At 31.8% G+C, this 26,361-nt stretch overlaps 5 protein-coding genes across 6 annotated transcripts; 3 read left to right on the forward strand and 2 right to left on the reverse strand.

Moving 5' to 3' along the window:
• Positions 1–299: 299 nt before the first annotated feature.
• Positions 300–3,236, reverse strand: LOC107931463 (pentatricopeptide repeat-containing protein At5g66520). The gene has a single exon (XM_016863346.2). It carries the CDS (start codon positions 2,342–2,344, stop codon positions 452–454), a length of 1,893 nt encoding a protein of 630 aa, XP_016718835.1. The 5' UTR covers positions 2,345–3,236; the 3' UTR covers positions 300–451.
• A 153-nt stretch (positions 3,237–3,389) lies between these two features.
• LOC107931462 (uncharacterized) lies at positions 3,390–8,303 on the reverse strand. 2 transcript variants are annotated; one of them, XM_016863345.2, is made up of 4 exons: positions 8,075–8,303; positions 7,260–7,606; positions 5,244–7,170; positions 3,390–3,713 (listed from the first exon to the last, which is right to left on the reverse strand). In XM_016863345.2, the coding sequence occupies exons 2-3, from the start codon at positions 7,601–7,603 to the stop codon at positions 5,262–5,264; spliced, it is 2,253 nt and encodes a 750-aa protein (XP_016718834.2). In that variant the 5' UTR covers positions 7,604–7,606; positions 8,075–8,303; the 3' UTR covers positions 3,390–3,713; positions 5,244–5,261. The 2 variants fall into 2 exon arrangements, with proteins under 2 accessions (XP_016718834.2, XP_040957390.1); XM_041101456.1 differs by having other exon boundaries at positions 5,240–7,170; positions 8,075–8,280.
• Positions 8,304–16,407: 8,104 nt separating this feature from the next.
• Positions 16,408–17,481, forward strand: LOC121220797 (protein RKD2). Its single transcript, XM_041100270.1, has 4 exons — positions 16,408–16,484; positions 16,550–16,677; positions 16,795–17,060; positions 17,146–17,481. Exons 1-4 carry the CDS (start codon positions 16,408–16,410, stop codon positions 17,479–17,481), a joined length of 807 nt encoding a protein of 268 aa, XP_040956204.1.
• Positions 17,482–18,318: 837 nt separating this feature from the next.
• On the forward strand, positions 18,319–20,627 carry LOC107931391 (pentatricopeptide repeat-containing protein At3g47530). The gene has a single exon (XM_016863270.2). The coding sequence runs from the start codon at positions 18,387–18,389 to the stop codon at positions 20,304–20,306; it is 1,920 nt and encodes a 639-aa protein (XP_016718759.2). The 5' UTR covers positions 18,319–18,386; the 3' UTR covers positions 20,307–20,627.
• Positions 20,628–22,450: 1,823 nt separating this feature from the next.
• Positions 22,451–25,682, forward strand: LOC107931401 (GDSL esterase/lipase At1g74460). The gene is made up of 5 exons (XM_016863280.2): positions 22,451–22,721; positions 23,273–23,403; positions 23,886–24,125; positions 24,577–24,826; positions 25,203–25,682. The coding sequence occupies exons 1-5, from the start codon at positions 22,484–22,486 to the stop codon at positions 25,454–25,456; spliced, it is 1,113 nt and encodes a 370-aa protein (XP_016718769.1). The 5' UTR covers positions 22,451–22,483; the 3' UTR covers positions 25,457–25,682.
• The last annotated feature ends 679 nt before the right edge of the window (positions 25,683–26,361 follow it).

A 26,361-nucleotide genomic window follows, 5' to 3' on the forward strand; every position in this document is an offset into this window, starting at 1 on the left:
TTTTAAACTTTAAAATGTTTTAATTAAGACCAGTATCAAATATATATCCATCATATTTAACTGTTAGATGTAAAATGTATGTATCTAAAACATGTTTATAACAACTTAAATTTATTTGGTAAAAACCAAAGAATGTCATTTTAGTTTGTTAACAAGTAGGATCGCTCCCTATTTTTTAAGTCTAATTATGCTCTCAGTCCTTATAATTTTCAGATTTCCTTTTTTTCTTTTGAAGACAAAAGATTTCCATTTCTGATTTTGGGTGTAAAATTCTTCGATACTACTCTAGAAAAGCAACGTGAAAATTGATATATATATATATATAATACTCTAAAATTCAAATGAGTTTTTTTAACACATAAGTTATCGGCTAGATCGAATCAGATTGATACAATATATATACACACACTGTTAACACCCAAGTTAACAGCCACAAGCACACCACCTAGTACTACCAGTAATCCTTGCAGGAACACTCCCCATCTTTGAAATGGTGAAACCGATTCCGGTCCCTAACAACGATCTCACGATCAAAAACCTTTGAGACAAGTTTGCTAGCATGGTGGCAATCTCTGCAAACTCGAAGATTTTTAGTTATCCTGAAAGTGTCCCCTGCTTTTGTTTTCAACAAACCGAAGGCAATGGCAAGCTTCTCACTATGATAGTTCAAAGGATTCTCCTTTTCTTCCTCTTCATCAAGCTCTTCTACCACTCCCTCAGCACTGCAAGGAACGTACCCAATGGCTCGAATACGGTCCAGCATCTCATCGAGTTTGGCGTATATCTCTTTGCTTTCGGGATGGTCTCTTCCTCCTGCTATGAATTCATTAACTTCACCTTCTAATTCAATGACAGAGAAGCCAGGGACTTTCTTCACTCCCCTCTCGTTCATCATTCTCCTCACGTTAGCCATATCTTCATATCGGCCGGCTTTGACATATAAGTTAGCTAATAATACGTAGCGTCCGCTGTTGTTCGGTTCCAGTTCAATGACTCTCTTGCCCACTTGTTCACCTAACTCGAAGTTTCCGTGGATCCTACACGCGCCGAAAAGAGCACCTAGTACACCTACATCAGGAGTCATTGGCATTTGATCAATTAGCTTTTTGGCTTCATCTAGTAATCCAGCCCTTCCAAGCAAATCAACCATGCATCCATAATGCTCCATCATGGGTTCAATTCGGTGAACTCGAGTCATGTACTGGAAATAATAGCGACCTTCCTCAACTAACCCTGAATGCGAACATGCACTAAGGATGTTTACGAAGGTGATGTTATCGGGAACGATCCCTTGTTTTTCCATATCCTTGAAAATGGAAATGGCAGCTTCTCCTTTTCCATGCATTGCAAAGCCCCCAATCATGCAATTCCATGAAGAAATACTCTTATAAGTGAGACCCTTGAAAGTTTCATAAGCTTTCTCCAAGCACCCACATTTGCAGTACATATCAATAATGGTTGTAGCAAGCTTCGGGTCAAGTTCGATCCCTTTGTTGCGGATATATTTATGTATCCACTCGCCTTGCTCGAGAGCTCCTAACCCAGTACATGCCGATAACATGCTAGCCGCCACGAACTTATCCAGCGCCAAATTCTCAGCCCTCATCCTATTAAACAAAGCAAAAGCCTCGTGAAAGCGGTTGCTCTGCACGTAAGCAGCGATCATGGCATTCCAAGAAACGGAATTCCTCTCCGGCATCCGCTCGAAAACTTCAAACGCGGCGTCGACAAGACCCAATTGGGCATACCCGCTTATCAAAGTAGTCCAAGAAACAACATCTCTCCTTGGCATTTTGTTAAACACCTTCCGAGCATTTTCCAAAGCCTTGAAATCCACATACATATGAATCAAATTGTTCAGACAAAAGCCATCATTAGCAAACCCGAATTTGAAGACGTGGGCGTGAATTTGAGCCCCTTTTTCAACAGCACCATCAACCGAACAAGCTCTTATGAGACAAGGGAAAGTGAACTTATTAGGCAAAACAGAATCTTGCAACATCCGCAAGTAGAGAACGATGCAGTCGGCAGCTTGTCTCCGTAGCAAGTAACCTCTGATGAGGATATTGTAAATGAAAGCATCCGGATGAGGCAATGTATCGAACAGGTGGAGTGCGTAGCCCAAATCTCCGTCGTTAAACAATGCACAAAACTTGATGAGGCGACCCATGGCATCGTTATCGGAGGAAAGGCCGAGTTTGGTGAGGTGGGCATGATTTTGCTTGAGTTGGGCCATGGAAGAGCATGTTTCTAGGGATTCGAGAGGTGAATAACAGGGCTTTGAGTTCGATGATGAGAAAGAAATGGAAAGTGAAGGAGCTAAAAGGGTCTGCAACGAGCTCATTTCTCATTAAAAACTTGATTTAATTAGCCTGCAGTACCCAACTTGAAGTGGCAGTGCTGTTGAATATTATCTGAAAGAAATGTAGCAACAATTGGTGGCCACCATCAAAGGGTAAGGTTAAGGCAAGAGATTGGCAAAGTTCCCTCAACATTTCGGCTATCGTCCTTGACCGGGTTTTATCTCTTGACTTTACTAAATGAAAATGTGCAACTTGAAGAGGTGCTAGTTTATTAAAAAAAACATCATCACGTATATGAGAAGATGGACCATGCGTGTGTGCCTACGATTACTCACTAAAAAAATCTCAATAATTTCTCTTTACGAGATTTGAACATATGCTAACTCTTCAGGTCGTGCTTTCTCAAGTTCTCGGCAAAGTTAAAGAAACAAAATCCCACTAGAAGGCAAAATTAGAAAACAAAATCCCACTAAGAACACGGTGTTGCATGGTCCGTCTTCTCAAGCACTTAACAAGGCGCTCTTGCTCTATAAAGTTACAACCTTTCTAATTCGTGCTTTCTCAAGCACTCAAATTCTCTGTAAAATTAAACAAGGCGCTCTTGCTCTGTGAAGTTACAACCTTTCTAATTCGTGCTTTCTCAAGCACTCATTCTCTATAAAATTAAAAGATGAAACATCCACCAACGACACATTAAACGATTTATCGATTCCCAACATATGACACTTCACAAGCCCATTTAGACTGACTCGACCTCCCCTCCACGATACCAAATCTCAAATATCAAAACAATTTTAAGATTTTGTATCAATACATTTAAACAGAGTTTGAGTTTTTTTAACAAAGAGAAAGGGATAAAAATTGTTTAGATATTGAACTCGAAACTACTGTCGACTTAGTATAAAGTCTTTTATCACTACAAATGTCTCAATCCAAAATGTTCCTTTTAAACTTTAATGGCACTCTATTTACAGTTTTTCACACAACTATCTCCTTCCCTCGTAAAAAAAAAAACAAACACAAATTAAATCTGCATAATATAAGGAAACAAGATAGCAAGCATCAATGACAACAGTCCTTATAATATGGTCGATAATGCAGAGAGATACCAATTAATCAAATATGGGAAATACATATCAGTTCAACCAAAACAAAAAACTGTTACATCAAGTTAAGCCCTGCTCCTACTATTAGTCACCTCAATCACCAAATTAAAAGAAATGAGACCACAATTTTTTCCTCTTCCATTTTTTTATATATAAATTAAAGCAAATAGAGGGCAGTCGCCATTAGAACATCGCATTGGTGTCGTTACTCCGTTATTGCATGCGCATATGCTCTCATTTTTGGATCGTCAGGTGTGAGCACTCAAAATGGTGATGAAGGATCCAAGAAATCTAAAATATGCCACTGATTTGCAACATAGAACACATATTTAGCAATGGAATGTTTTTATCACCAAATCATATTAGCATGAAAAATAAAGAGAATGCCTAAACAGATAACATATTTTATGTATACGAGATGAATTATGGTGCTACACACAAGAACCAAGAAGCAAATCCCAATAAGCTACATAACAGTTAAGCTAAATTCAATAAATAGAAAGCAATAAGAGAAATATACGAATATACAAACCGCATAACGATAGGCAGAATATACAAATGCAACAGCAAAAGCAGCGCAAAGTGGAAAAACCATACGGCAATACGAAATGGGAAGTGGTAAAAGTACCATGGAGGCCCCTATACTAAGAGTCAGATTGCATTTTACTCACTCTACTCAAAAAATGAGCAAATTAATCCCTATACATTAGATCAAAGAACAAATTGGTCTTTCTGTTAAATTTCTATCCATTTCTACTGTTAAAAGCTGGTCTTTGTATGATGTCCACATGGCATGCCACATTTCACTGTCTGATTTTTTAATAGTGCAAATAGATGAATTTTTAACGGAAAGGACTAACTTGCTCTTTAATATAATGTATAAGGACTAATTTCTCATTTTTTGAGTAGAGGGGGTAAGGGCCTCTATAGTACTTTTACCTATGGAAAGTCTATTTACTCTAACATCACCAGGGATGGAAATAGTATTACAGTTTGACAAGCAAGCTAACTTATTGTTCAGCATCTAACATTGTACAACACAAGCTGGATATATATGTCTGTATATGGTGGTTTCATAAACTTAATTTACAAACAAACCCTGCCATGGAACAATCTTAAAATTAATGTCATTGCAATTTCAGTAGGATCATACAATATCTTTATTAGAGCATGGAAAAGACAACAGGAGAAGAAACGGGACACAACAAGAATAAAGAAAATCAGCTATGGAAGTACAAAAATAAAACAAGAATGAATAGTGTTCTAACTGAAACAAACAACAAAGCTGTTAAAAGTTTGAAATTGAGACCCCAACTTCCACAGAATCTTTGTTAAATGATGCGGGAGCAACTAAAACAAGTTGTTCACTTCTCTATGAACACTCAATGAATAGCAGCTGAAATAAAGGACAAACAAGTTATGTGGTCATATAAAATTATATTATTTACCATTCATTCAACCCTAAGCAGGTTACCAAGTGGAGCATACGGTAGCGGAGCTCTTAATGAAGCAGTGTTGACTCAGACTACGTAATGTATGCTCAGATTAGACACAGGGTTGACATGCTCAGATTAGACACAGGGTTGACTATAACCAGGAATCTGTATGTTTACAGACTAAGATTATAAAGTGAAACATCCGCCAATGATCATTACTGCGGTTATCAGTATAATACAAATCAGTCTAATTCTCAAAGTTTCATCTAAAAGACTAAGTTTTTTCAGGAGTGATAGTAGTGGCATCATAAAAAGACCCAGAAGAAAAGTCTAGTTAGTCAAACAAACTATTTAATCCAATATAGCCGTAAAACCATGAAGAGTGAGCACCTACTTACAGTGTCCTTATGTCTAAACTAGGATTCTTTGCAAGTTTTCTTGTTGTGGCCAAGACCTTTGCACTTGCTACACTGGAGCTGTCGTCTCATCATGTCTATCGATTCAGGCTGCTTCTTCTTTGGCCGACCTGGTGGACGTTTAGATGGAGGAGGAGTTACAGTTACAGCTACAGCTGTTACCTCAGGTAATTCATCCTCAATTGGTCTGTCTACATTTGGAACAGGGTGAATGGACTCGGCATATGTTAAGCGGAAACTCTCAGTTGTGAAGTATTGAGAACAATAGTCATATGGACTTCTACCGATGCATTCAATGACAGCAATAGCATGAGAGCAAGGTAAACCAGTAAGTTGCCAGCCCTTGCAGCTGCAGTCCCAATGATCTATATTAACAACCGCAAGAACCTCGGGATTTTCCCCACGGACTTCAAATGTGCTACCCTGTGTGAGTAACACTTGAAATGACCTCGCCATTGCAGTTTCCTTCTGCAACTTTTCCTCATTACACGGAGTTAATTTTGTCATCCACTGACTGGAATCCACACGACGTTTGTAGATCGCCTCCATCATCTTACCCCGTAATTCATCAATCATCTGTGTTATAGGAAACTCGTGTGCTTCAGATACCCAACTATAGAACTGCTGCCCAAAGGTCGAGATCAAGTGGTTATACCTAGCTCCTCCGAAAAAGGCATTTGCCCAGTGCTCTGGTTCACTTTGAATTATCCAGTCATAAGCTTCAGGAGAAATGGCTCTTATTAATTCAGTATCACGCTGGAAACCCTCAAGTCGTGGTGACCGAGCAGCAGAATAAAAGTCACTGATCATAAACCGTCTTGCATCATGAGAAAGATGCCCCTTTAACTCTCTGTTAAGTTTGTCAGCAAGATGTTGTAAACAGTAGCTGTGGTAGCATTTATCGAATACATCAGCCAGTGCCTGCTTTAAACCATTCTGAAAATCTGCAACAAATGTTAACTGGCTAGATGTAGGAACAGCAGATTTGAGTTCCCGTAAAAACCAAGTCCAATTGTCTTCATCCTCGGCATCAACTACAGCAAAAGCTACAGGAAAAATACCATCCTCCGCATCTGCAGCCGTTGCAGCAAACAAGTTTCCTTGATATTTAGAATTTAAAGAAACACTGTCAAGAAAAATTAGGGGTCGACAACCTTGTAAAAAACCAGATATCGAGGCATGAAACGAGACAAACAGTCGATGGAAGCTTGAGTCGTCCTTGGTATTAAAGGTGACAATACTGCCCGGGTTAGTCTCTTTTATCTTCTCACAGAAAAAAGGTAAGAGATTATATGCCTCTTTAAAGGATCCTTGAAGCTGTTCCCTAGCAATCTCTTTTGCACGCCATGCCTGAGAATAATTCAGTTCAATTCCATATTCTCGCTTGATATCATCGGCAATATCTTTTGGCCTATAGTTGGGGGAAATTTTCAATTTCTCCTTTATAATACTTCCCACCCAACCCCTTGTTGCCCGGTACCCAGCTTTTACTGCAGCTCCTCCACACGTATGCATGGTGTTCATCTTCTTGATGCAAATCAATTGAGTAGTGGATAGTCTCGACGCATATATCCTCCAGGAACAGCCTTGAGCTTTGCATTTAACAGTAACACGATGACTATCGTTTTTCTTATACCTATAAGCAAAACCATGTGCAATTGAGTATTTATGCAAGGCTTCTCGGAATTCATTAAAACTATTAAATCTTTGGTCAACGCCAGTGATTGTATTCTCCCACACTTGTGCAGCTTTATGATGCTCGATGATATTAATAGGCATACAGTCTATCGGAGTTTCATTCGGCATGTACATGTCAACATCATCAATGGCATCGGTCATTCCAAGAGCAGCATTGGCAGGAGCAACGATAGGAACCCCAACAGCTTCTGAGACGGTCGTCCTGCTAGACCTGCACATTTAAGCATACATAACCACAACAGCAAGGACAGAACTTAAGACAGTAAATTCAGAAACAAGAAAGATCAACTGAGTAACTACCTACTACGCATGTTGGAAACATTACGAGCAGCCGCTTCATCCGATGCAACAAAGACATCAACGGTGAGAGAGTCGCCTAAAAAACTAAGCATCCGCTGCAAATCCTTGTCTTTCGAGATAGTTATAAGGGTCTTCTTGTTTCCAGGGAGAAAGTACTTGATCGACATGTTATCAGAGCTAATACTAAACATATCTGCTATTTCGGACTTGAAATCACTTAAACTAGTTTGCTCATTAATATCTATAGCAAAGGCCTCACCACCACTATAGGACAATGAACCATCTTTATCAGTGACAAAATCGCCACCAGACTGGCATATTGCTATAATTTTCTTCGCAGCCATAGCCTAAAACCCAAATCAACCAAAAAGAAACTACATTAAACAAAACATGAAATATTAAATAATAATAATCTTTTTTTTTAATTTTTTTCCCCTCGCACAAGAATTCAAAAAAGAACAAGCATAAAATTCAATAGCGAAGCAGTAAGTTAAAAAACTTAACCTATTCCGAAATTACCTTCTGGGACTAAAAACCCAAATCGAAAAAACAAAGAAAAAGCCCAAAAAGGAAAGGGGAAAATGCATAGCATAATCTTTTGTTTTTTCACTCACAATAATTTAAAAAGAAAGCATAAAATTCCAACTTAATCTATTGAGACATTACCTACTAAGACTAAAAACCCAAATCGAAAAAACAAAGAAAAACCCCAAAAAAGAAGGGCAAAAAAGAAGGGGACAATGCATGGTATAATAGGATTCAGAAACCCTAATATCTATGGAGTTTGAATTCAAAGAGGGAAAAAAAGATGATACCTTTAATGGAGAAACATGAGAAAGGGAGGATTTTTTTTGTGTGTGTGTGTGGGTTCGTTGTTAATTGGGAGATTGAATCCTTGAATTTGACGAGAAGAGTACGGAGAGGGAGAGTAGACAGATAACCCAAATGCCGATTGCCTGAAACTCAAAAATGCATGAAAAGAATAGAATTGAACACAATACGCAGCGTACTGTATGGTATGCTGGTATAGTACATGGTATCCTCGTTTTCAATTTAATAAGGGTAAACTATATTAATAGTCAATTAACTTGTTGTTTTTCTTTTTTGGTCACCTAACTATGAAAAGTTATAAATTGGTCACTTAATTTTGTTAATTTTTACTTTTTTGGTCACCCAACTATTCAATTTTATCTTTTTTAGTCACCCAACTATTTTGCATTTTGGGGTGTCTCCATTTTTACTTTAGCCAAGTGGTGACTAAAAAATACAAATTTGAATAGTTGGGTGATTCAACTATGAAAAGTTACAAAATAGTCACTTAGCTATTCAGTTTTGTCTTTTTTGATCACCTAATAACTATGAAAAGTTACAAATGATCACTCCACTATTCAATTTTGTCTTTTATGATTACCCAATTATCTTTATTTTTTTTATATTTCTATTTTTTACATTAGCCAAATAGGAAAAAAAATACAAAATTTAATAATTTGGTGAACATTTAATAATTAGTATATATATTTATTACATTATAAATGGTTAAATAACTTTTAAATAATTATATACAAATCTGAAAATAAATTAATAAAATAAAATGAGAGAACCAATAACACTTTTAAATATAATTTCTTTTAGAAAAAAATTATGATACAACTATGAGAAAATAAATAAACTGAACTTAAAAAAAAATTAAACTAAACATGGAAATTAGAGCTATTGTTAGTCTAGTCGGGTCAAGTACGAGTTAGGCATCCCATACATAATTGCATAAGTTTGATCAAGCTTGAAATATTAATATTAATTTTTACTTAAGTTTATCCGTATTTATAAATGGTTAACTCAAGTCTATTAGGGCCTTGTCATTTTTTAACATAATTATTTTTATTATATTTACCAATTACGCATATATTTTCTCTTTTTTTTTTAACATAAACAACTTGATAATAAATTTAATTTTTATTTTAATATAAATTATATAATATAAAATATGAGTCAAGCTCGAATTCAATATTCAAAGGCCAAGTCCAACCCGTTTTTAAGTTTATAAAATGTTTTCTTTTCTTTTCTTTTCTTTTGTATATTATATAATTTAAATCATATAAAAATTAAATATTGTACATTATAATACGAAATTGTAACTATTAAACACATTCTTAATTTTATATGATAGTATGGGTGAATCTAAACAGACTTAAATTAATTATTTATAAATATAAATAAAATTAAAAATTAATATTTTGAGTTGAGCCGAATTTAAATAACTATGAATATTGATATCAATGATGAATCAATTTCAAACCGACTCGTGAACATCATTACTCCAAACACATTTCGGCTTTTTCTTTTAAATATTTTTTATAGATTTTTGTACTAAAGTTAGACTGCTGGGAACTAAGCTCAATAATTCATAGAGAATATTAGATAAACCTGCCTGCCTACCCTAGCTTAGCGTTAGCTGACCAAATAAATCTCTAATAATTTAGGGTTGATGAGCCAAATTCCTTCTTCTTCTTCTTTTTTAATTTTTCGATTTAATTGACTTCTAAGTATATACATGAAAGAGGCGAGTAAAACGTATCCAAAAGCCCATTTTCAATTTGCCAAAAGTTTGTACAGCTTGGATGCACATTGTACATAGTATGATTTTCTTTTATATGTAAATGAAGGAATCTATTTAACTTATATTAATGTAAATTTAATATAATTTATGTATTTTTTATATAAATAATATTTTAATATATCGATGATCATATTTTATATTATACTAAGTTATGCATCATAAGTTTTAAGCAAATTAAGAATGTGAGAGTTATTCATTTATCGTACAATTATTGATAAAAACAATAGAAGTATTGGATTTGATTCAACATTTTTTTGTATATGACTAATAAAATTGTTTATTTAAAAAATGCGCTCTCTTCTATAAATATAGGTTAAATTGTGCTGATGATCTCTATACTGCGTGTAAATTGCAAATGTAGTCTCTATACTCTAATTTTGGTTCATTTTATTCTTCGCCTTTTTAAATTTTCATTTATAATAGTTAAATCCTTTGAGTAAATTTTTACAATTAATCTCCAATTTAATCATTTTTAGTTGTTGTACATTTCAAATTCAATCCAGTAATTAATTTTATTAACTAAACAAATGTGATATTTTTGTGAGTATTAAATATAAATAGCAAACTAACATGACATTATACATGTGATGATATATTTGTCGCATAAAATTTAATTTTTAATGATTATTGTTTAGATAATATTTGCTAGCAGGTTGGATATTTACATCTCTTTAATTATCTGAATTTAAATCTATAAATTTACCTAAAATCCGCTTACTAATGCAAAATTTGTCTGAGAATAATTATCCAAATTCGAATCAAACATTATTATCCATTTAATATCTACGGTATCTATCCATACCTATTTCGAATCTTCAGTAGATAATAATTTTAAATTTTGAATCTATAATATTTGAAACCGCAACAAAATAAATCAAATTTTAAAATTTTAAAATTAAAAAATATACATATTAAAATAACAAAATCATAATATAAAGACAAAATTTACCAAAAATTTGACCACAAATATCCGTATACCAATTACAGCCGATGCCAATCCAAAAGTTCTTCACTTTAATTTTTTTTTTTTTACTTTTCTTTTCTCGGATTTTGTTATATTCCATAATTTTTTTAATGTAAAAAGCTATACTTTATTACAAAATATCCCAAGTACAAAGTACGAGGGCTGCACTTTTATTACAAAAAAAGCAAATGTTATGGCATTTGTTCCCTAAGATAAATTCAGAAAATAAAAATATTAATTTCTATAATGTCACAATAAAACAGGTCCTACAAAAATACATGTTTCACCTTTCTGCTCAAATTCTTAGCAATCGGCTGTAATATTAAATATTAACTAATTTTTTATACCGTGCAATGCATGATTTACTCCTATATTTTATAAATTTATTATCCAAATAATATCATATTAATTAAAATTATTGATAAAATAATATTTGAAATAAAAAATATACTTAAAACAATAATAACAACATAAAATATTTCGGAAATTGTTATTAATTAAAAATATTACATAACACCAATTACAAGAAAATGATTCGTATTTTGTTCAAAAACATTTTTTAATATATAATTTTAATTGAATAAATATTTTAATATTTTTAATTCTTTTGATTTTCATTTAACTGAAAAAAATTATTATTTTAATATTTTAAATATATAATTTTATGTATAATAAAATCTAAATAGAATAAAAAGTTTAACAACTTCCAACTATAAAAGTTTAAAAGAGCTTAACGAAAAATATATAAAAACTTAATAAAAATAAGTATAATGAAGAACTAAAATATTTTATAAATTTTATGTTAAATTAGATAAATCACTTAATTTTTTTTAACTGAAGGATTTTTTTTTAAATTCATTGAAATTTTACTTAAATTAATTGTTGAAATAATTATTATATATGTATATATATACATATAATTTATTAAAAAAATTATTTTTACAAATGGATAAATATTATTTTGAGGATGTTTTTATCTTTTATATTTTATATAAATTTTAGAAAATACATACACATAATGTAATTCAAGCCCAAAACATCACGATCTCTAATATTTCAATTTTATCATCTCAATTAAAGACATATTTAGTATTTATATAAATCTTTTATAATTTTATTAGATAATTGTTTTCACCCACGTCATGACTATGTCATAAATTAGTTATAATTAAGTTGGTATTTTGCTTCTGAGCACTAATTTAATTGAAAAATTATTAAAACTCCATTATTTTTATAAAATAACAAATATTATTATGATAATTTTTTCGTTTTTTATTATATATTCATATATAAGATCTATCATAAATGGTAAGACTTGAGCGATTTTCAATACCTTAATTTTATTGTAAGTGTGTTATAATTTAATATTGATCTAAGAGTTTGCAGCATCTACAACTAAGTATATTGTATATATCGGTGATTATATATATACTTACATGTATATACATACAAGTTCATGAACCTTTCCTAAGTCTACTTTAAGATAGTATAATGTATATATTATAAAAATATTGAAATTCATAAAGTATAGTAGTAGTTAAGCTGGCAACGTTGAAGGGGTCCGAGCTAGTAGTTCTCGCAAATTACGTGCAAAGAGGTTGCTTACTTTGCTTAACGAGCTAGGTCTCTCTATGAGCTTTCCTTCATGTTTCCTATAATCAATTATAAGATAACTTAGCATAGAAGATTAAAACTAAGGGTTAATTCTATTATATGTCCTTAAACTACGATCTAGATTCTAAATTGGTAGTCAAGCTTCAAAATATTTTAATTAAGTCCTTAATGTATCAATACTATATGGCATAGTTTTTTAACATGTTAGATCCAAATTGTCTATGTGATATATATGCATGTAATGAATGAATATAATACCAGTACTTTGAAGATTTAATTAGAATATTTTAAAATTTAAGGATCAATTTAGAATATGTGTGATAGTTTAAGGACATTTCGTGAAAATGACCCTAAGAATAAAGTAGCCGAGTAAAGAGGAAACAAGTTCGGCAGCCGTAGTATGGAATACTTCAGAGAAAACAGCTTGCTATAGGGGGTATCGATTCATCTTTCCGATTAAACTTTATATATGTGTGTTTTTTCAGTGAAAAAACATTATATATTTTCAGTCAAACTACATATACTTTATTTTCGGTGAAAATTTTTCTTATTACACTTTGAAAATATATGTGTCATTCATTTAATTTTATTTGATATATTAAGGGTGAAATTTTTTCACAAGAATAAAACATTAAGTATCCTTCTCATCTAGTTAAAAAATTCCACTACTACTATGCCTAGTAATAATAAATTTTATTAAATCTTAAATAGATACGAGATTAGGGGTGAATTTACCCAAAAATGAAAAAAAAATTCAATTTAGTCCTTTTAAAACTAATATATAATAAAATTTCACTTTCACCTCAAAAAATGAAAAAGGATTGTTAAGACCCTTAAAAAAATTTCTAGATATGCCCCTATGGTTTTACCAGTATGCCTAATATGGATAAGAGTACATATATAATATAAGGATTGAAAAGGAAAGGAAACGATGGAAATAGGTCGAATAGCAGTAACTATATAATAATAAATAGAAAAGGTATATATAGTAAGATACGATACCACTGAGGGAAACAACGAAAAAGCATAGAAAAATGGGGAAAAAATAAAGCTGAGGACCAAAACATATATGCTTATTGCTTTGCTTTGTTCAAGTTTTACAGCCATGATATATATGCATTTTTAAATTAATTAAAGACACCCCCTTCCATTTGCTTAACCCAAGTGGTTTCTCCCCTCCCCCACCCCCACCCCCACCCCATTATTATATATACATATATGCTAGCTATGATTTTTTTCATGTACCATTGCTTGCCGATAAAAGAAGAAGAGAGTGATATGGGTTCAGGTTACACTAGGCATAGGAAATCATCTTCGTTTTCATTTTTCAGCCTATTCTCGGCTTGTTGTTCCAACGGAGGCGACGACGTGAGCGAGGACGGCATTTATGTGAGAAGGATGTGGCCGAGCGATGAAGACGGAAGGCGTTGGACTGCCGAACCGGGTATTGATCGTAAAGCTTCGGCCTTTATCGACAGGTTCAGGACTCGAGTTTCCGACCCTGAGAGACAAGCTCTTGCTGTTTAATTAGTCGCTATAGCTAGCTCTATTGTTTTTATTTTTGGGTAAATTGCACCCAAGGTTATTAAACTATTAGTAAATTTACGTTATGGTCACTTAATTTCAAAAAGATATAAAATAGTCATTGAATCATTTAGAAGTTTTATTTTAGCCATTGGGCTGTTAATTTTTAAATGGAAATTTTTGAATAGTTTAGTGACTATATTTTGTTACTTTTTAAAAGTTGAGTGATCGAAATAAATTTATTAATAGTTTAGTTACTTTGAGAGTAATTTTATCCTTTATTTTTCCTAAACAGTTCTTTCCATTTCGTACTTGTACTTCTTTTTGCTTTTATTTCCTCATTGAGATGGGATTATCAGTACAACATGAGTAGCAAAAAATAATATGTATTGTATTGATTACATTATTCTATGGATAGGAATAAATAAAAATACATGATTGAAATTTATAAAGATGTAATTATTATCTATTTATTTAAAATTTGTAAGTAAATAAAATTCGAAAGAGTTTTTTTTAATTAAACTCCAAGGGTCAAAATGAATTATTATGGTATTAATTTATAATTTTATGATTTTTAAAAGAATTTAACTAAAGATTTATCATTTTTGAAAGTCGCTCTCTTGTTACTTGGCCTAAATTGGACCTTGGATTGTCTCGAATCAACCCGTTTCAGATTTAAATAAAAATTAATTAAATTTAATTATAAAATATATAATAATTATTATTAAAATATAACATCGAAACAGGCCAAGCTGAATTTTGATTTGGGCATGAATTTTAGAAAAATTAAGTTGTATCCCAATCTAAAACAAAAATTCATTTTATTTTTTGAATAATTTTATTATAGGTTCTGATCATATCTGCTCTTTTTGAGACAATACTTCTCTCTAACTCATAAATAGGAGGATAATGTGTTTCAACGCATTCAATCTTACATAGCTCCTACATTGACAACAATGCCCATACTAATTGAACTAAAATTTAATCAAAAAAAATCATTTTTTAACACATTGTCATTTTATAGTAAAACAAAAAAAACAGAAAAAAAAACTTATACATGAATATTAATAACTTTATTTCTAACATAATTAAATATTAATTATAATATTATATTCTTCTTATCTCTCTTATTATCACTTTAAAATTTTTACGCCCTAAATCCTAAACTTGAAAGAAGCGATTATGTATTATTACTACATGAGGCTCATGCATGGATAAATATATTATATATAAAATTTAATTTTATATAAAATTTTTATTTTTTATACGATTTATATTTATTTAAGTTCGTTGTTTTATTTTATATTTAATTGAGATAAATCATATATAGTTCATAAAATAGGTTAAAATGTTTAATTATGTATTCAAAGTAAATAACTAATAATTATCAAATATATATTAAAATTAATATTTGTAATTAATAATATAAAAATATTGGATAATTAAAATTGATGCACGGATTTACATATGTAAACAATTTTTCTTTTACATTTTAATAAGCTTTTAATTACGAGGAGTTACATCTTAGCTCATAATTTCCCTTTAATTATAATCATTTATTTGCAGTTACATAAGATTAACTCTTTTACTTAAATGGTAAAAAATCGTTTTTTATTAACCTAACCTTATTATGAGTCTTTAAAGAATATTAATTGGTTTTCTTTTCTTTTTAGTAGTTATATATATTTTAAAATCTTATAAAATATTTTCATGGATTAATCAATCTGAATAAAAAAACTTTTTTTTCTAAAATATTAACCGTATATAATGAAAGTTAAAATTATACACTTATAATTATAATTTTTTACATTTTTATTTGAATGTTAATAATGTTTAACTTCATAAATAGAATAATAATGCACTATCTAAAGCATACTCGAATATACATCTTATTGTATTAATAAGAATATTCATGCCAATAAAACTAAAACTCAATCGATGTTTGTAAACTATTTTAAGACACATTGTGAATAAATTAATGGGTAATTGTAAAATTTCTTATATTTTTAACAAGTGACTTTTTATAATTTATTGACAGTGTATATGAACTACCCATTACATGTGTATCAAATATAATTTGTTTTAGGGAAAATATATATTTTTTAATTAGCGTAAAATCAAATATGGCAAAATTTACAGATTATTTCAATCAAAATGTGAAAAAAAAGAGAGTTAAAAATATGTATTTTTTTCAATAACGTAGTTAATCTCACAAGCAAAAAAGAAGAAGAAAAAAGCATTAAATAAGCAAAGGTATTCATTGGTTCTAGCATGCATGGCCAGTTTTATCCATCCATGGCGGCGCACCATCTTCCCCAAAAAATCAATAATTACCTCTCATATATATATATACACACACAGCCATTTACTGGCTCTTCACATTTCCAAAGCCATAATTTCTCTCATAATCTCCAAAAAAAAATAAAACAATGGGGAGCAACTGTTCCTTTAATGGCTGGTCTAATGAAGGATGCTCATCTTCTTTCCCTCAACCTCTAGATTCAAGGTAAATTTTAACTTCGTATATGTCATATCCTCAATCATGATTTAATTTTCGATTTTATTTTTCAGTTTATTTTATAATTCAATGGTGGAAGATGAGTTTTCCGTACAAGACATGAGCTTTTACGATACTGCTCCATTGATGAACAGTTTTTGTTTATATGCTGATGTTGAACAAAATCCAAACTTAACCCAAGGTGCACTATTTTTTTTTTTACATTCATAAACTGATTTTTTAAAATTATATATATTTATGTAATTCTTTTTTGTAGAGAATAGTTTTTGGAATGAACTGGGAACATTATTTGAACCAGAAAATCAAAAGTTTTTGAAAGTTAACAATGGCAGACACAGTGGAGAGCAGAGATTAATGAGGGAGAAGAAGACTAAAAATTTCAATAATGCAAAAATGTTGTCAAGGGAAATTATTTCACAATATTTTTATATGCCAATAACAAAAGCTGCTAAAGAGCTTAAGGTAGGGTTAACATTATTGAAGAAAAGGTGTAGGGAACTTGGAATACGTAGGTGGCCTCATCGTAAACTTATGAGTTTACAAACCCTAACCAAGAATCTTCAGGTAATATGGTGGTTGTTCTTTTTCGAACATAAAAAAAATACCAACATGACATGAATACATGAACTGGTTTGGTTTTCTTTTGCAGGTGTTGGACAGGGAAGAAAGAGAGGGAAGTGAAGGGAAATTGAGGGAAGCAATGGAGGCTTTAAGGAAAGAGAGGGAAATGTTGGAAGAGATGCCAAATATGGAATTGGATGACAGAACTAAGAGGTTAAGACAAGCTTGTTTTAAGGCTAATTATAAGAAGAGGAAGATGATGATGATGGTGATGGAGGAGGAGCCGTCACGATTGGCGGCGGAAGCTTTTGGTAGTAATAATGATGGTAGCAGAAGAAATGAAGAAGAAGAAGATGATGATGAAGAAATCAAGTATCTTTTATCTGATTCTTTTTCATCAAGTACTGATCTAGGGCTTTTATGATGTTTTTTTTTTAATCTTTAGAACAATTTGCTGGTTTTTACGTACACAGATACACTATGAGTATTGATCTTTGTCTCTTATGTTGTCATAGATGTCTGTTTATATATATGTGTGTGGGTGTTTTATTATAATTACCGTCTAATCTTTTCGAGGTTAATATGTATGTATTTGTTTTGATGTTTGATATATATACAAGTATACCATGTCCAATTTGTTCTTCCCTTCTTCAAAACCCAAAATTAACCCCCTTTTCTTTTTGGTCAATATTTACATTAAATCTTGAATAAGATATTAATAAATTGTTCTAATTCGGTTAATCGGTCGATGGTTAAATTTAATTCTGCTAGAGATCTTTTAATGATATTTTAAAATTTTGGTTATCCGTTAATTTGATTCAAAATTAGATAATTAACCGAATTAATCAATTATTGAAATATTTATTGTTTTCAAGACTTATTAGTGTTTTTAATGTCTTATTTATTATTTTCATCCTTATTTAAAGTCTTTTGAACTATTGAATAAAAAAATAAACATTAGTAATATATTTTTATATGTTTTATATTTATTTTAATCAAAAGATAAAAATAAATAAATTTTGGTTAATTTGATTAATCGACTGAATTTGATTAATTAATTGAATTAATTAAGATATTTAATTCGGTTAATATATTTAAAAAAACTTGAATTTCATTAACTGTTAATTTTATATTTGAAGTAATTGGATTAATAATAATCTAGTTTAAGTATAGTATATTCTTCCTCCATAAAATTAGACCCCAAAATCTACTTAAAAGGCTTAAATAAATTAACAAAATTCAAATATGAGGCCTTTAACACCCGACGATTCCCGCCCTTTTTCGAAGGCCATAAAACAAGGGAATGCAAAAGAGCAAACAACTCTGACAATGACACAAATTTCAGCCTGCATCAACAAAAAGAACATCACCATCATCGTCTTCTCCCTCAAGCTCTCTATCCCTTCTTTCACAAGCACAACGATCCCAATTCATCGACATTTCAGTCTCGAAAGCTTCCAAGAAACATGCCCAAACAACGGTCAACATCCAAAGCCAATGCTCAAATCCACCTCAAGACATCAACAACAACAAACCATGGTTTCCCTCGTAAAATCCAGCACCCATAAACCCCATTTACTTCAAATTCAAGCTCACCTTACCCGTTCTTGCCTTCTTCAAAACCCAAAATTTTCCCTCTTGTTTCTATCCTCCCTTTGTTCTTCTCGTGATCTTCGCTATGCACGTCTTTTTTTCTCTCAAATCAAGAACCCATCTTCCTCTCAGTACAACACTCTCATCAGAGCTTACTCTTCCAGCAATTCACCTAAAGAAGCCTTTTTTCTTTACAGAGAAATGAGACAAAAAGGCCTAAAGCCTGACCCCATATCATTTTCTTTCGTCATTAAATCTTGCGTTAAATTTCGTTCGGTTTTTTGCTGTTTACAGGTTCATGGAAGGATTATAAGAGATGGGTTTTTATCAGATTGTCTTTTACTTACTACCTTGATGGAATTTTATTCGAGCTTCGCAAGCCGGGAGGATGCTTGTAAAGTGTTCGATGAAATGTCTCAAAAAGACACTGTTGCGTGGAATGTATTGATTTCTTGTTATTTACGTAATGGGAGGACTAGGGATGTGTTAATGTTGTTTGATAACATGAAAAATGAGGGCGTTTGTGAACCTGATGATGTTACTTGTCTCCTTGTGACACAAGCTTGTGCTAATTTAGGGGCGTTAGAGTTTGGCGAAAAGGTCCATCGTTATATTAAAGAACGTGGTTACGGTACTGCTCGTAACCTATCGAATTCGCTTATATCAATGTATTCTCGGTGTGGATGTTTAGACAAGGCTTATGATGTTTTTAAGGGAATTGGAGAGAAGAATGTTATTTCGTGGAGTGCTATGATATCCGGTTTAGCGATGAACGGATTCGGGAGAGATGCTATTCTAGCGTTCGAAGAGATGCGGAAAACGGGTGTCATCCCGGATGAACAAACATTTACGGGACTCCTTTCGGCTTGTAGCCATTGTGGTTTAGTCGATGAAGGGATGGAGTTTCTTAATCAAATGAGCAAAGAATTCGGTATAATGCCTAACGTTCATCATTATGGGTGTGTTGTTGATCTTTTAGGCCGTGCCGGTTTACTCGAACAAGCCTATCGAGTTATAATATCAATGAAGGTTAAGCCTGATGCAACTATTTGGAGGACCTTGCTCGGAGCTTGTAGAATTCACGGTCATTTTACGCTTGGTGAACGTGTGATCGAACATTTGATTGAACTCAAGGCTCAAGAAGCAGGGGACTATGTTTTGCTGTTGAATATATATTCATCAACTGGTAGCTGGGAGAAAGTGAGTGAACTGAGGAAGTTTTTGAAAGATAAAGGAATTCAAACAACACCTGGATGTAGTTCAATCGAGCTTAAAGGAATTGTACACGAATTCATCGTGGATGACGTTTCGCATCCACAAAAACACGAGATTTACAATAAGCTAGACGAGATTAATAAGCAATTGAAGATTGCTGGTTATGTTGCTGAAACAACATCTGAATTACATGATTTAGGTGCAGAAGAAAAAGCAAATGCACTCTCTTATCATAGCGAGAAACTAGCTCTTGCTTTTGGGGTTCTGGTAACTCGACCCGGCACGACGTTACGAGTTACCAAGAATCTTCGGATTTGCATCGATTGTCACAATTTCGCAAAGTTTCTTTCAGGGGTCTACAACAGGCAGTTAATAATCCGAGATCGAACCAGGTTTCATCATTTCAGAGATGGACACTGCTCTTGTAATGACTATTGGTAGACAAGTTGAACAAAAGAACTGCCAGTGCTAACCCGAGTGCTTACGTTGCTCCGACTTTTCATTTTTTATTTGAATTACTCATATCAAACATTCATGTCCGATACTTAGGACATGTGTGCGGAGTATAGAACAGGTATCTGTGCGATATATATATATCTCCATGGCCGACACTCACATTTGATTCCCTTTAATATGTCTTCTTCTCCAATTTTGCCTCTATTGTAGAAACTAGATAGGAAATCATGTAAGCCATCATAAACCTTGACTCCGTTCCAAAAAGCATGGCTTAGAAAACCATACTCAGCCATGATTGAAATTGAATAGGAAGATTTTGTTTATGTGTTGATTTGATTGTATTTTGATTGTCATTTGCACCCTAAGCTTTTGTCTTTGATGTTTCAGAGGAAAATATTAGGTTAAATTCTCTTATTATTGTATTTTGTGAAAATTGTGGATTTAGTCCCTATACTTTAATTTGGTCATTTTTAGTCTTAGTACCTTTCAAAATTTAAATTTTCAATGCTCACCAAGCAATAATTGTTAAATTCATTCAGTTAAGTTCTACTATTTCCAAAATCTGATGTAGTAAACATATTATCACGTGTGTAATACTATATCGTATCAACTTATTATTTTCACTTATTACCTACTAAAGATTTAGTTCATGGATTAATGATAGTTTTGCGTCAAGATTGAAATTTCAAAATTTGAAAAATATAAGGACTTCGAATGATCCAATTAGAGAATATGGATTAAATTTACAATTGTATGCATAGTATAAGACTAGTAATCGAATTTAACCAGATGGATCAAATTGCTATTGTTTGGTTTGTGACTAAAATTTCAAAATTAGACAAGTATAGGGACTAAAATTGATCAATTCGAAAAAGTACAAGAACTAGAATTGATCAAATTAAAGTAAAAAGACTAAATCCATAACTTTGTAAATTACAAGGACTAATAGAAAATTTTAACCAAAATATTATTAATACAGAATTGTTGTTTGATATAACGACAGTAGTTGTTAATGGTTTTACGAGAAAGTTGTAGCCAAAAGAAAGAAACTATGTTTATTCATATTCAACGCTTAATATTCAATAAAATATTGAATAATTTTATAATTCAAATTTAATACTTATTAAATTTAACACTTTTAAGCATTTATTTTTCAATTTATTAAGTAATAGTTTAATTTTTTTCTTATTTGGGCCAATTTTGGATAATTATTTCATTTACACATTAGTAAAATTTAAACTTATTAAGAAACAATCATATATTTTTAATTAATATTTTTGTGATCTAATTCAAAATTGTTGAAATATGTTTTTCTCCATCTTTTTTTCTTGGCGATATTTGTCCATGATATGGGTACTGTTCATTAAGATGATAAATTAAGTAGGCTTCATGCATACAGATACATACCCTACTCTAGATTGAACACGTGTTATGTATTCTTATGCACGTATAACAATGCAGGGGAATAGGCTCAGCAAGTGAGCTGCGAGCTCAGTCCATGATCTCATCATGCGAGCTCAGTCTGCGATCCCGTAAATTTAGACTGGTACCGACCCAAATTCAAATGAGTTTTGGACCAATGGTAATAACTATCCTAACAAAGATCAAAACCCATTTTTAGTAACGTGAAACCTAAATAATGAATTAACGAAATAGTTAAAAAAAATACATAAACTCGTTATATGTATATTAATATTCTCCATTGAAGAATTAATTGAGTTAAAACAAAAAAGAAAAGGAGATTAAAATTATAAAATATATATGTATTATGTGACCAAAGTTGTAAGGGTGTTGTTGTCCAACATTTGAAAATAATGGAAAGGCTCCAATGTTCCCATTTAATACATTTGATTATATTTATATTAGGTAAACTCACTTTAACTGCTCAATCTTTCTTTAAAAAGAAAAAGAAAATCAGCTCACCTTCTTGATCTACATGTAGACATCTTTGACCTTGACCATTGCAATAAAGGCTCTGATTAATATATACATATTACGGATACATGGTTGCAACAAGAAGAAGCGGTAGTTGCAGTTAGGTCTAAAACTCGCCAAACAGACAGACAATGTAGTAAAAATGAAAACCCCATAATGTATATATAAGCTCTGACACATGTTCCATTGAACAAGGAAAATTTCACCATCACCTTTGTTCTCTCAACATGAAACTCAATGTGAGATGGAGTTGTTTACTGTGTTTGGTCCTTACAGGAATCGCCATTGAAGGCGTTCAATGCAAGGTGGTTCAGTTTATTTTCGGGGATTCATTGTCGGATGTGGGCAACATGTACCTTTCAAAGAGCTTGGCTCAGGCTAACTTGCCTTTTTATGGTATTGATTTTGGCAATGGCTTGCCTAATGGAAGGTTCACTAATGGCCGAACCGTTGCCGATATCATAGGTAGGTTTTGGTTTCCTTGGTTAACTGGACTAATAACTGTTTTAGTCCTTTATACTTGTTAAATGTTCAATTTAAGCTTTTTGGACAAAATTTTAATGAGTTTGGGTTTTAAATTGTGGTCACGGTCGCCATTTTTAGCATGTTGCTGTATATGTTTGGTTATTACAACAGGCAAGGTGTATGCCATTTTGGTTAAGTGGACTAATAACAGCTTTGGTCCTTTCTAGTTGTTAAATGTTCAATGAAGCCTTTTATTTTATTTTATTTTTTTACCAAATTTATCTTTGCCTCTCAAATTTTAACGAGTTCAGGCTTTACATTGTGGTCACGGTCGTGGTTTTTGACATGCTGCCGTATACGTTAGGTTATTACAACATGCAGGGTTTTCGCTCCCTTGGTTAAGTGGACTAATAACAGTTTTAGTCCTTTCTAATTGTTTAGTGTTCAATTTAAGCCTTTTTAGACAATTTCTTTTACCTTTGCCCCTCTACATTTTAAAATTTTATTTCGACCTCCCGATACTGAATTCTTGCCCTTGCCCTTGACAACAGGTGACAGCACTGGTCTCCCAAGGCCACCAGCATTTTTGGATCCATCATTGACCGAGGATGTGATATTGGAAAGTGGAGTAAATTATGCCTCTGGAGGAGGTGGGATTTTGAATGAAACAGGAGGTTACTTTGTAAGTTTTCTTGCAACTTTTGTCCCTATGAAAAAAAAGTCAAATTCTACTCTTGGTGCCTTTGCTATACTTAAATTTGTGTTTTAATCTTAGTATCTTACTTTTATATAATTTGGTCCTATATTATTATAATGTCATTAGTTAGCCTAAATAACAACATCATTAACTATTTCAGTTAAAAATGATGATTTGAATATTTTTCTTAAAAACATCCCTTCCAATCCCAAAAATCAGTGTTAGTATGATAAGTTAAAAGGGATGATTTTTTCAGAAAAAAAAATCCACACTGAAATAGTTAATTCTGTTAGGACTAATAAATGACATAAACTAAAGGATCAAATTATGTCAATTTAAACTCAGAAGACTAAATCTCAAATTTAATCATAGTATAGGGACCAAAACCAAAATTTGACCAAAATCGAAAAAACGCAATATCTTCCCGACGGCCGGCTCTAAGACCCGATATCTTTAACCTGTTTCAGATTCAGAAGTTTTCCCTTTGGAAGCAAATCGAGTTATTTCGAGGGACGAAAGAATTGATTACGAACAAACTCGGTAAACAAGCGACCGACAAATTTATCGGAGAGGCTAACTTTGTGGTGGCATTAGGGAGCAATGATTTCATCAACAATTACTTGATGCCAGTTTATGGTGATTCTTGGAAATACAATGACCAAACTTTTGTTCGATACTTGATGGAAACACTTCAAAACCAACTCTTGGTAAAACTCATTTAAATGATCAAAGGCTAAACTACATTAATAGTCACCAATTATGTTTTTTTTTATCACTCAATTATGAATCCTTACAAAATTTTCATCCAACTATTAGTAAAAAGTTTTTGGTCACTTAATTACGAAAAGTTACAAACTAGTCAGTTAACTATTCAATTTTGTCCTTTTTAGTCACCAAACTATCTTGGATTTTTGAATGTTTTCATTTTTACGTTAGCCAGCTGGAGACCAAAAAAGATAAAATTGAATATTGAGTGATCATTTTGTAACTTTTCATAATTGAGTGACTATTTTAAAACTTTTCATAATTAAGTGATAAAAAAATCATAATCGGGTGACCTCCATTGTAGTTTTCCATGATCAAATGATTGTTTTCTATAACATCTATTTTCATTTGTAGTGTTAATTAAAGCTCGACTTTCGGGGGTTTTTCCCGAAGGTTTTGCATAACTTAGGAGCACGGAAATTGATGGTTTTTGGACTCGGACCGATGGGTTGCATACCGCTACAAAGGGTGTTAAGTACAACAGGACAATGCCAAGAAAGAGCAAACAAGTTGGCTATAAGTTTCAACAAAGCTGCAAGCCAATTATTAGCCGGTTTGGATAGTAGACTTCCCAATGCTAGCTTCAAGTTCGGAGACGCTTACGATGTTGTCGATAATGTGATACGGAATCCGAAGAATTACGGTGAGTCCGTGTTAAGGAAAAACTAACGACTTCAATCTTTTATTGGTGAAAAAGTTTATGAGTAGGACGGAACGTAAGAGGAGGTAGAGGAGGCATTAACACCTGAAAAATTTTAGAAGATTGACATTAAGCCCTTTAAAAGTTTTGAAACTTTAATTAAATCCTCTAAAATTTTTTGAAAGTTTTAACTAGTTTTTTCAAAGCTTTTTTTTGAAGTTTTAATTAGACCCCTTATTTTTTTTGAAATTCTCCATTAACCCAAAATTTTTGAAACTTTAAATTTAGGCCCCATAAAACTTAATACCACGTTCCATCACTGTTTATAAGCATTTATCACGATTGATTTCAGACTTTTTTGAATTTTTTCTTTTTGTAGGGTTTGATAATTCTGATTCGCCGTGTTGTTCGTTTGGAAGAATTCGACCAGCTCTCACATGCTTACCGGCATCAACATTGTGCAGTGATAGAAGCAAGTATGTCTTTTGGGATGAGTATCATCCATCAGATGGTGCCAATCAGCTGATTGCTAATGAACTTATCAAAAAATTTGGGTTCCTTGGCGGTGGAAATTCAAGTGCTCCTGTCCCTGCACCAGAATCTGCCATTGCTCCATCTCCAGATGAAGAATAATATATATATATAGGTCTCACCATAACTGTATGGTAAAAAACCAGCTTTGCTTGTAACATGTTTGATGAGTTTGGTGTAATGTCATTACTATTTAAATTGTTTCAAAAGTTTTCATTTGTTTTAGTATGAATTATTCCCTTTTAGATTGTAATTGGTAATTATCAATTCCCATTGGAATGGTAAATCACTTATATTTTACACAAATAAAATTTAGTTTTACCTGAGATATAACCACCTTTTAAATGTATGATTTTTTTTTAAAAACAATATAAATATACCTGTAATAAACACATAACCATATTCAACACTATTTTCCCAAGTCTAATCACAAATCCTTAATTCTATCCTTTCAATGCTTTCACTCTTCAACCAATCATCAGGGAATTGGGGAGATTTTTCCTTTTATTTTTCAAATGTTAATTTTTATTGTAAATTTATAAAACGTCAATAACTTAATATCAAAATTTCAACTTCTATTTTTTTTTAAAAATTTAATAAACATGTAATTAATAAGGTATAATATTTCTTTGCATGTAACCACTCTATCGATATACCTAAAATTGTCTTTTAAAAAAGATTTAAAACAAAAACTCTTTTAAGAAAAAGGATAATTCTCAAAACTTTAATTGAATGTATAATTTGATATATAAATTTTGATTGTGGTTCAAAAGTGTGTGTAACTTTAATTTTAAGTCAATTGTACACATTTTAAAAAAATAATTGCTTTGATTTATTTTTAAATTAAATAAATATAATTATTTATGTATGTAATATGTAAACTTAAAATGACACTATATTGATAATTATGTTATTAATTTGTGAAAATTGAATCAAACAAAAATTTTAGGTATAAAATTACACAAAATCAAAGGTAACTTATAACATTACAAATTAAACCAAATTTC

Source organism: Gossypium hirsutum, chromosome D09, assembly GCF_007990345.1.
Source record: "Gossypium hirsutum isolate 1008001.06 chromosome D09, Gossypium_hirsutum_v2.1, whole genome shotgun sequence".
NCBI classification, from domain to species: domain Eukaryota; kingdom Viridiplantae; phylum Streptophyta; class Magnoliopsida; order Malvales; family Malvaceae; genus Gossypium; species Gossypium hirsutum.

What these genes read in the sequence shown, in the direction of transcription:
- LOC107931463 (XM_016863346.2), bottom strand. Translation starts at nt 2,344, where the DNA reads ATGAGCTCGTTGCAGACCCTTTTAGCTCCTTCACTTTCCATTTCTTTC.
- LOC107931462 (XM_016863345.2), bottom strand. Translation starts at nt 7,603, where the DNA reads ATGGCTGCGAAGAAAATTATAGCAATATGCCAGTCTGGTGGCGATTTT. An exon ending in GTTTCCAACATGCGTAGTAG is followed by an intron (nt 7,171 to 7,259) that starts GTAGTTACTCAG and finishes TTAAATGTGCAG; the next exon opens with GTCTAGCAGGACGACCGTCT.
- LOC121220797 (XM_041100270.1), top strand. Translation starts at nt 16,408, where the DNA reads ATGGGGAGCAACTGTTCCTTTAATGGCTGGTCTAATGAAGGATGCTCA. An exon ending in CCTCAACCTCTAGATTCAAG is followed by an intron (nt 16,485 to 16,549) that starts GTAAATTTTAAC and finishes TTTATTTTTCAG; the next exon opens with TTTATTTTATAATTCAATGG. An exon ending in CCCTAACCAAGAATCTTCAG is followed by an intron (nt 17,061 to 17,145) that starts GTAATATGGTGG and finishes TTTCTTTTGCAG; the next exon opens with GTGTTGGACAGGGAAGAAAG.
- LOC107931391 (XM_016863270.2), top strand. Translation starts at nt 18,387, where the DNA reads ATGACACAAATTTCAGCCTGCATCAACAAAAAGAACATCACCATCATC.
- LOC107931401 (XM_016863280.2), top strand. Translation starts at nt 22,484, where the DNA reads ATGAAACTCAATGTGAGATGGAGTTGTTTACTGTGTTTGGTCCTTACA. An exon ending in CACTTCAAAACCAACTCTTG is followed by an intron (nt 24,126 to 24,576) that starts GTAAAACTCATT and finishes TTTTTCCCGAAG; the next exon opens with GTTTTGCATAACTTAGGAGC. An exon ending in ACGGAATCCGAAGAATTACG is followed by an intron (nt 24,827 to 25,202) that starts GTGAGTCCGTGT and finishes TTCTTTTTGTAG; the next exon opens with GGTTTGATAATTCTGATTCG.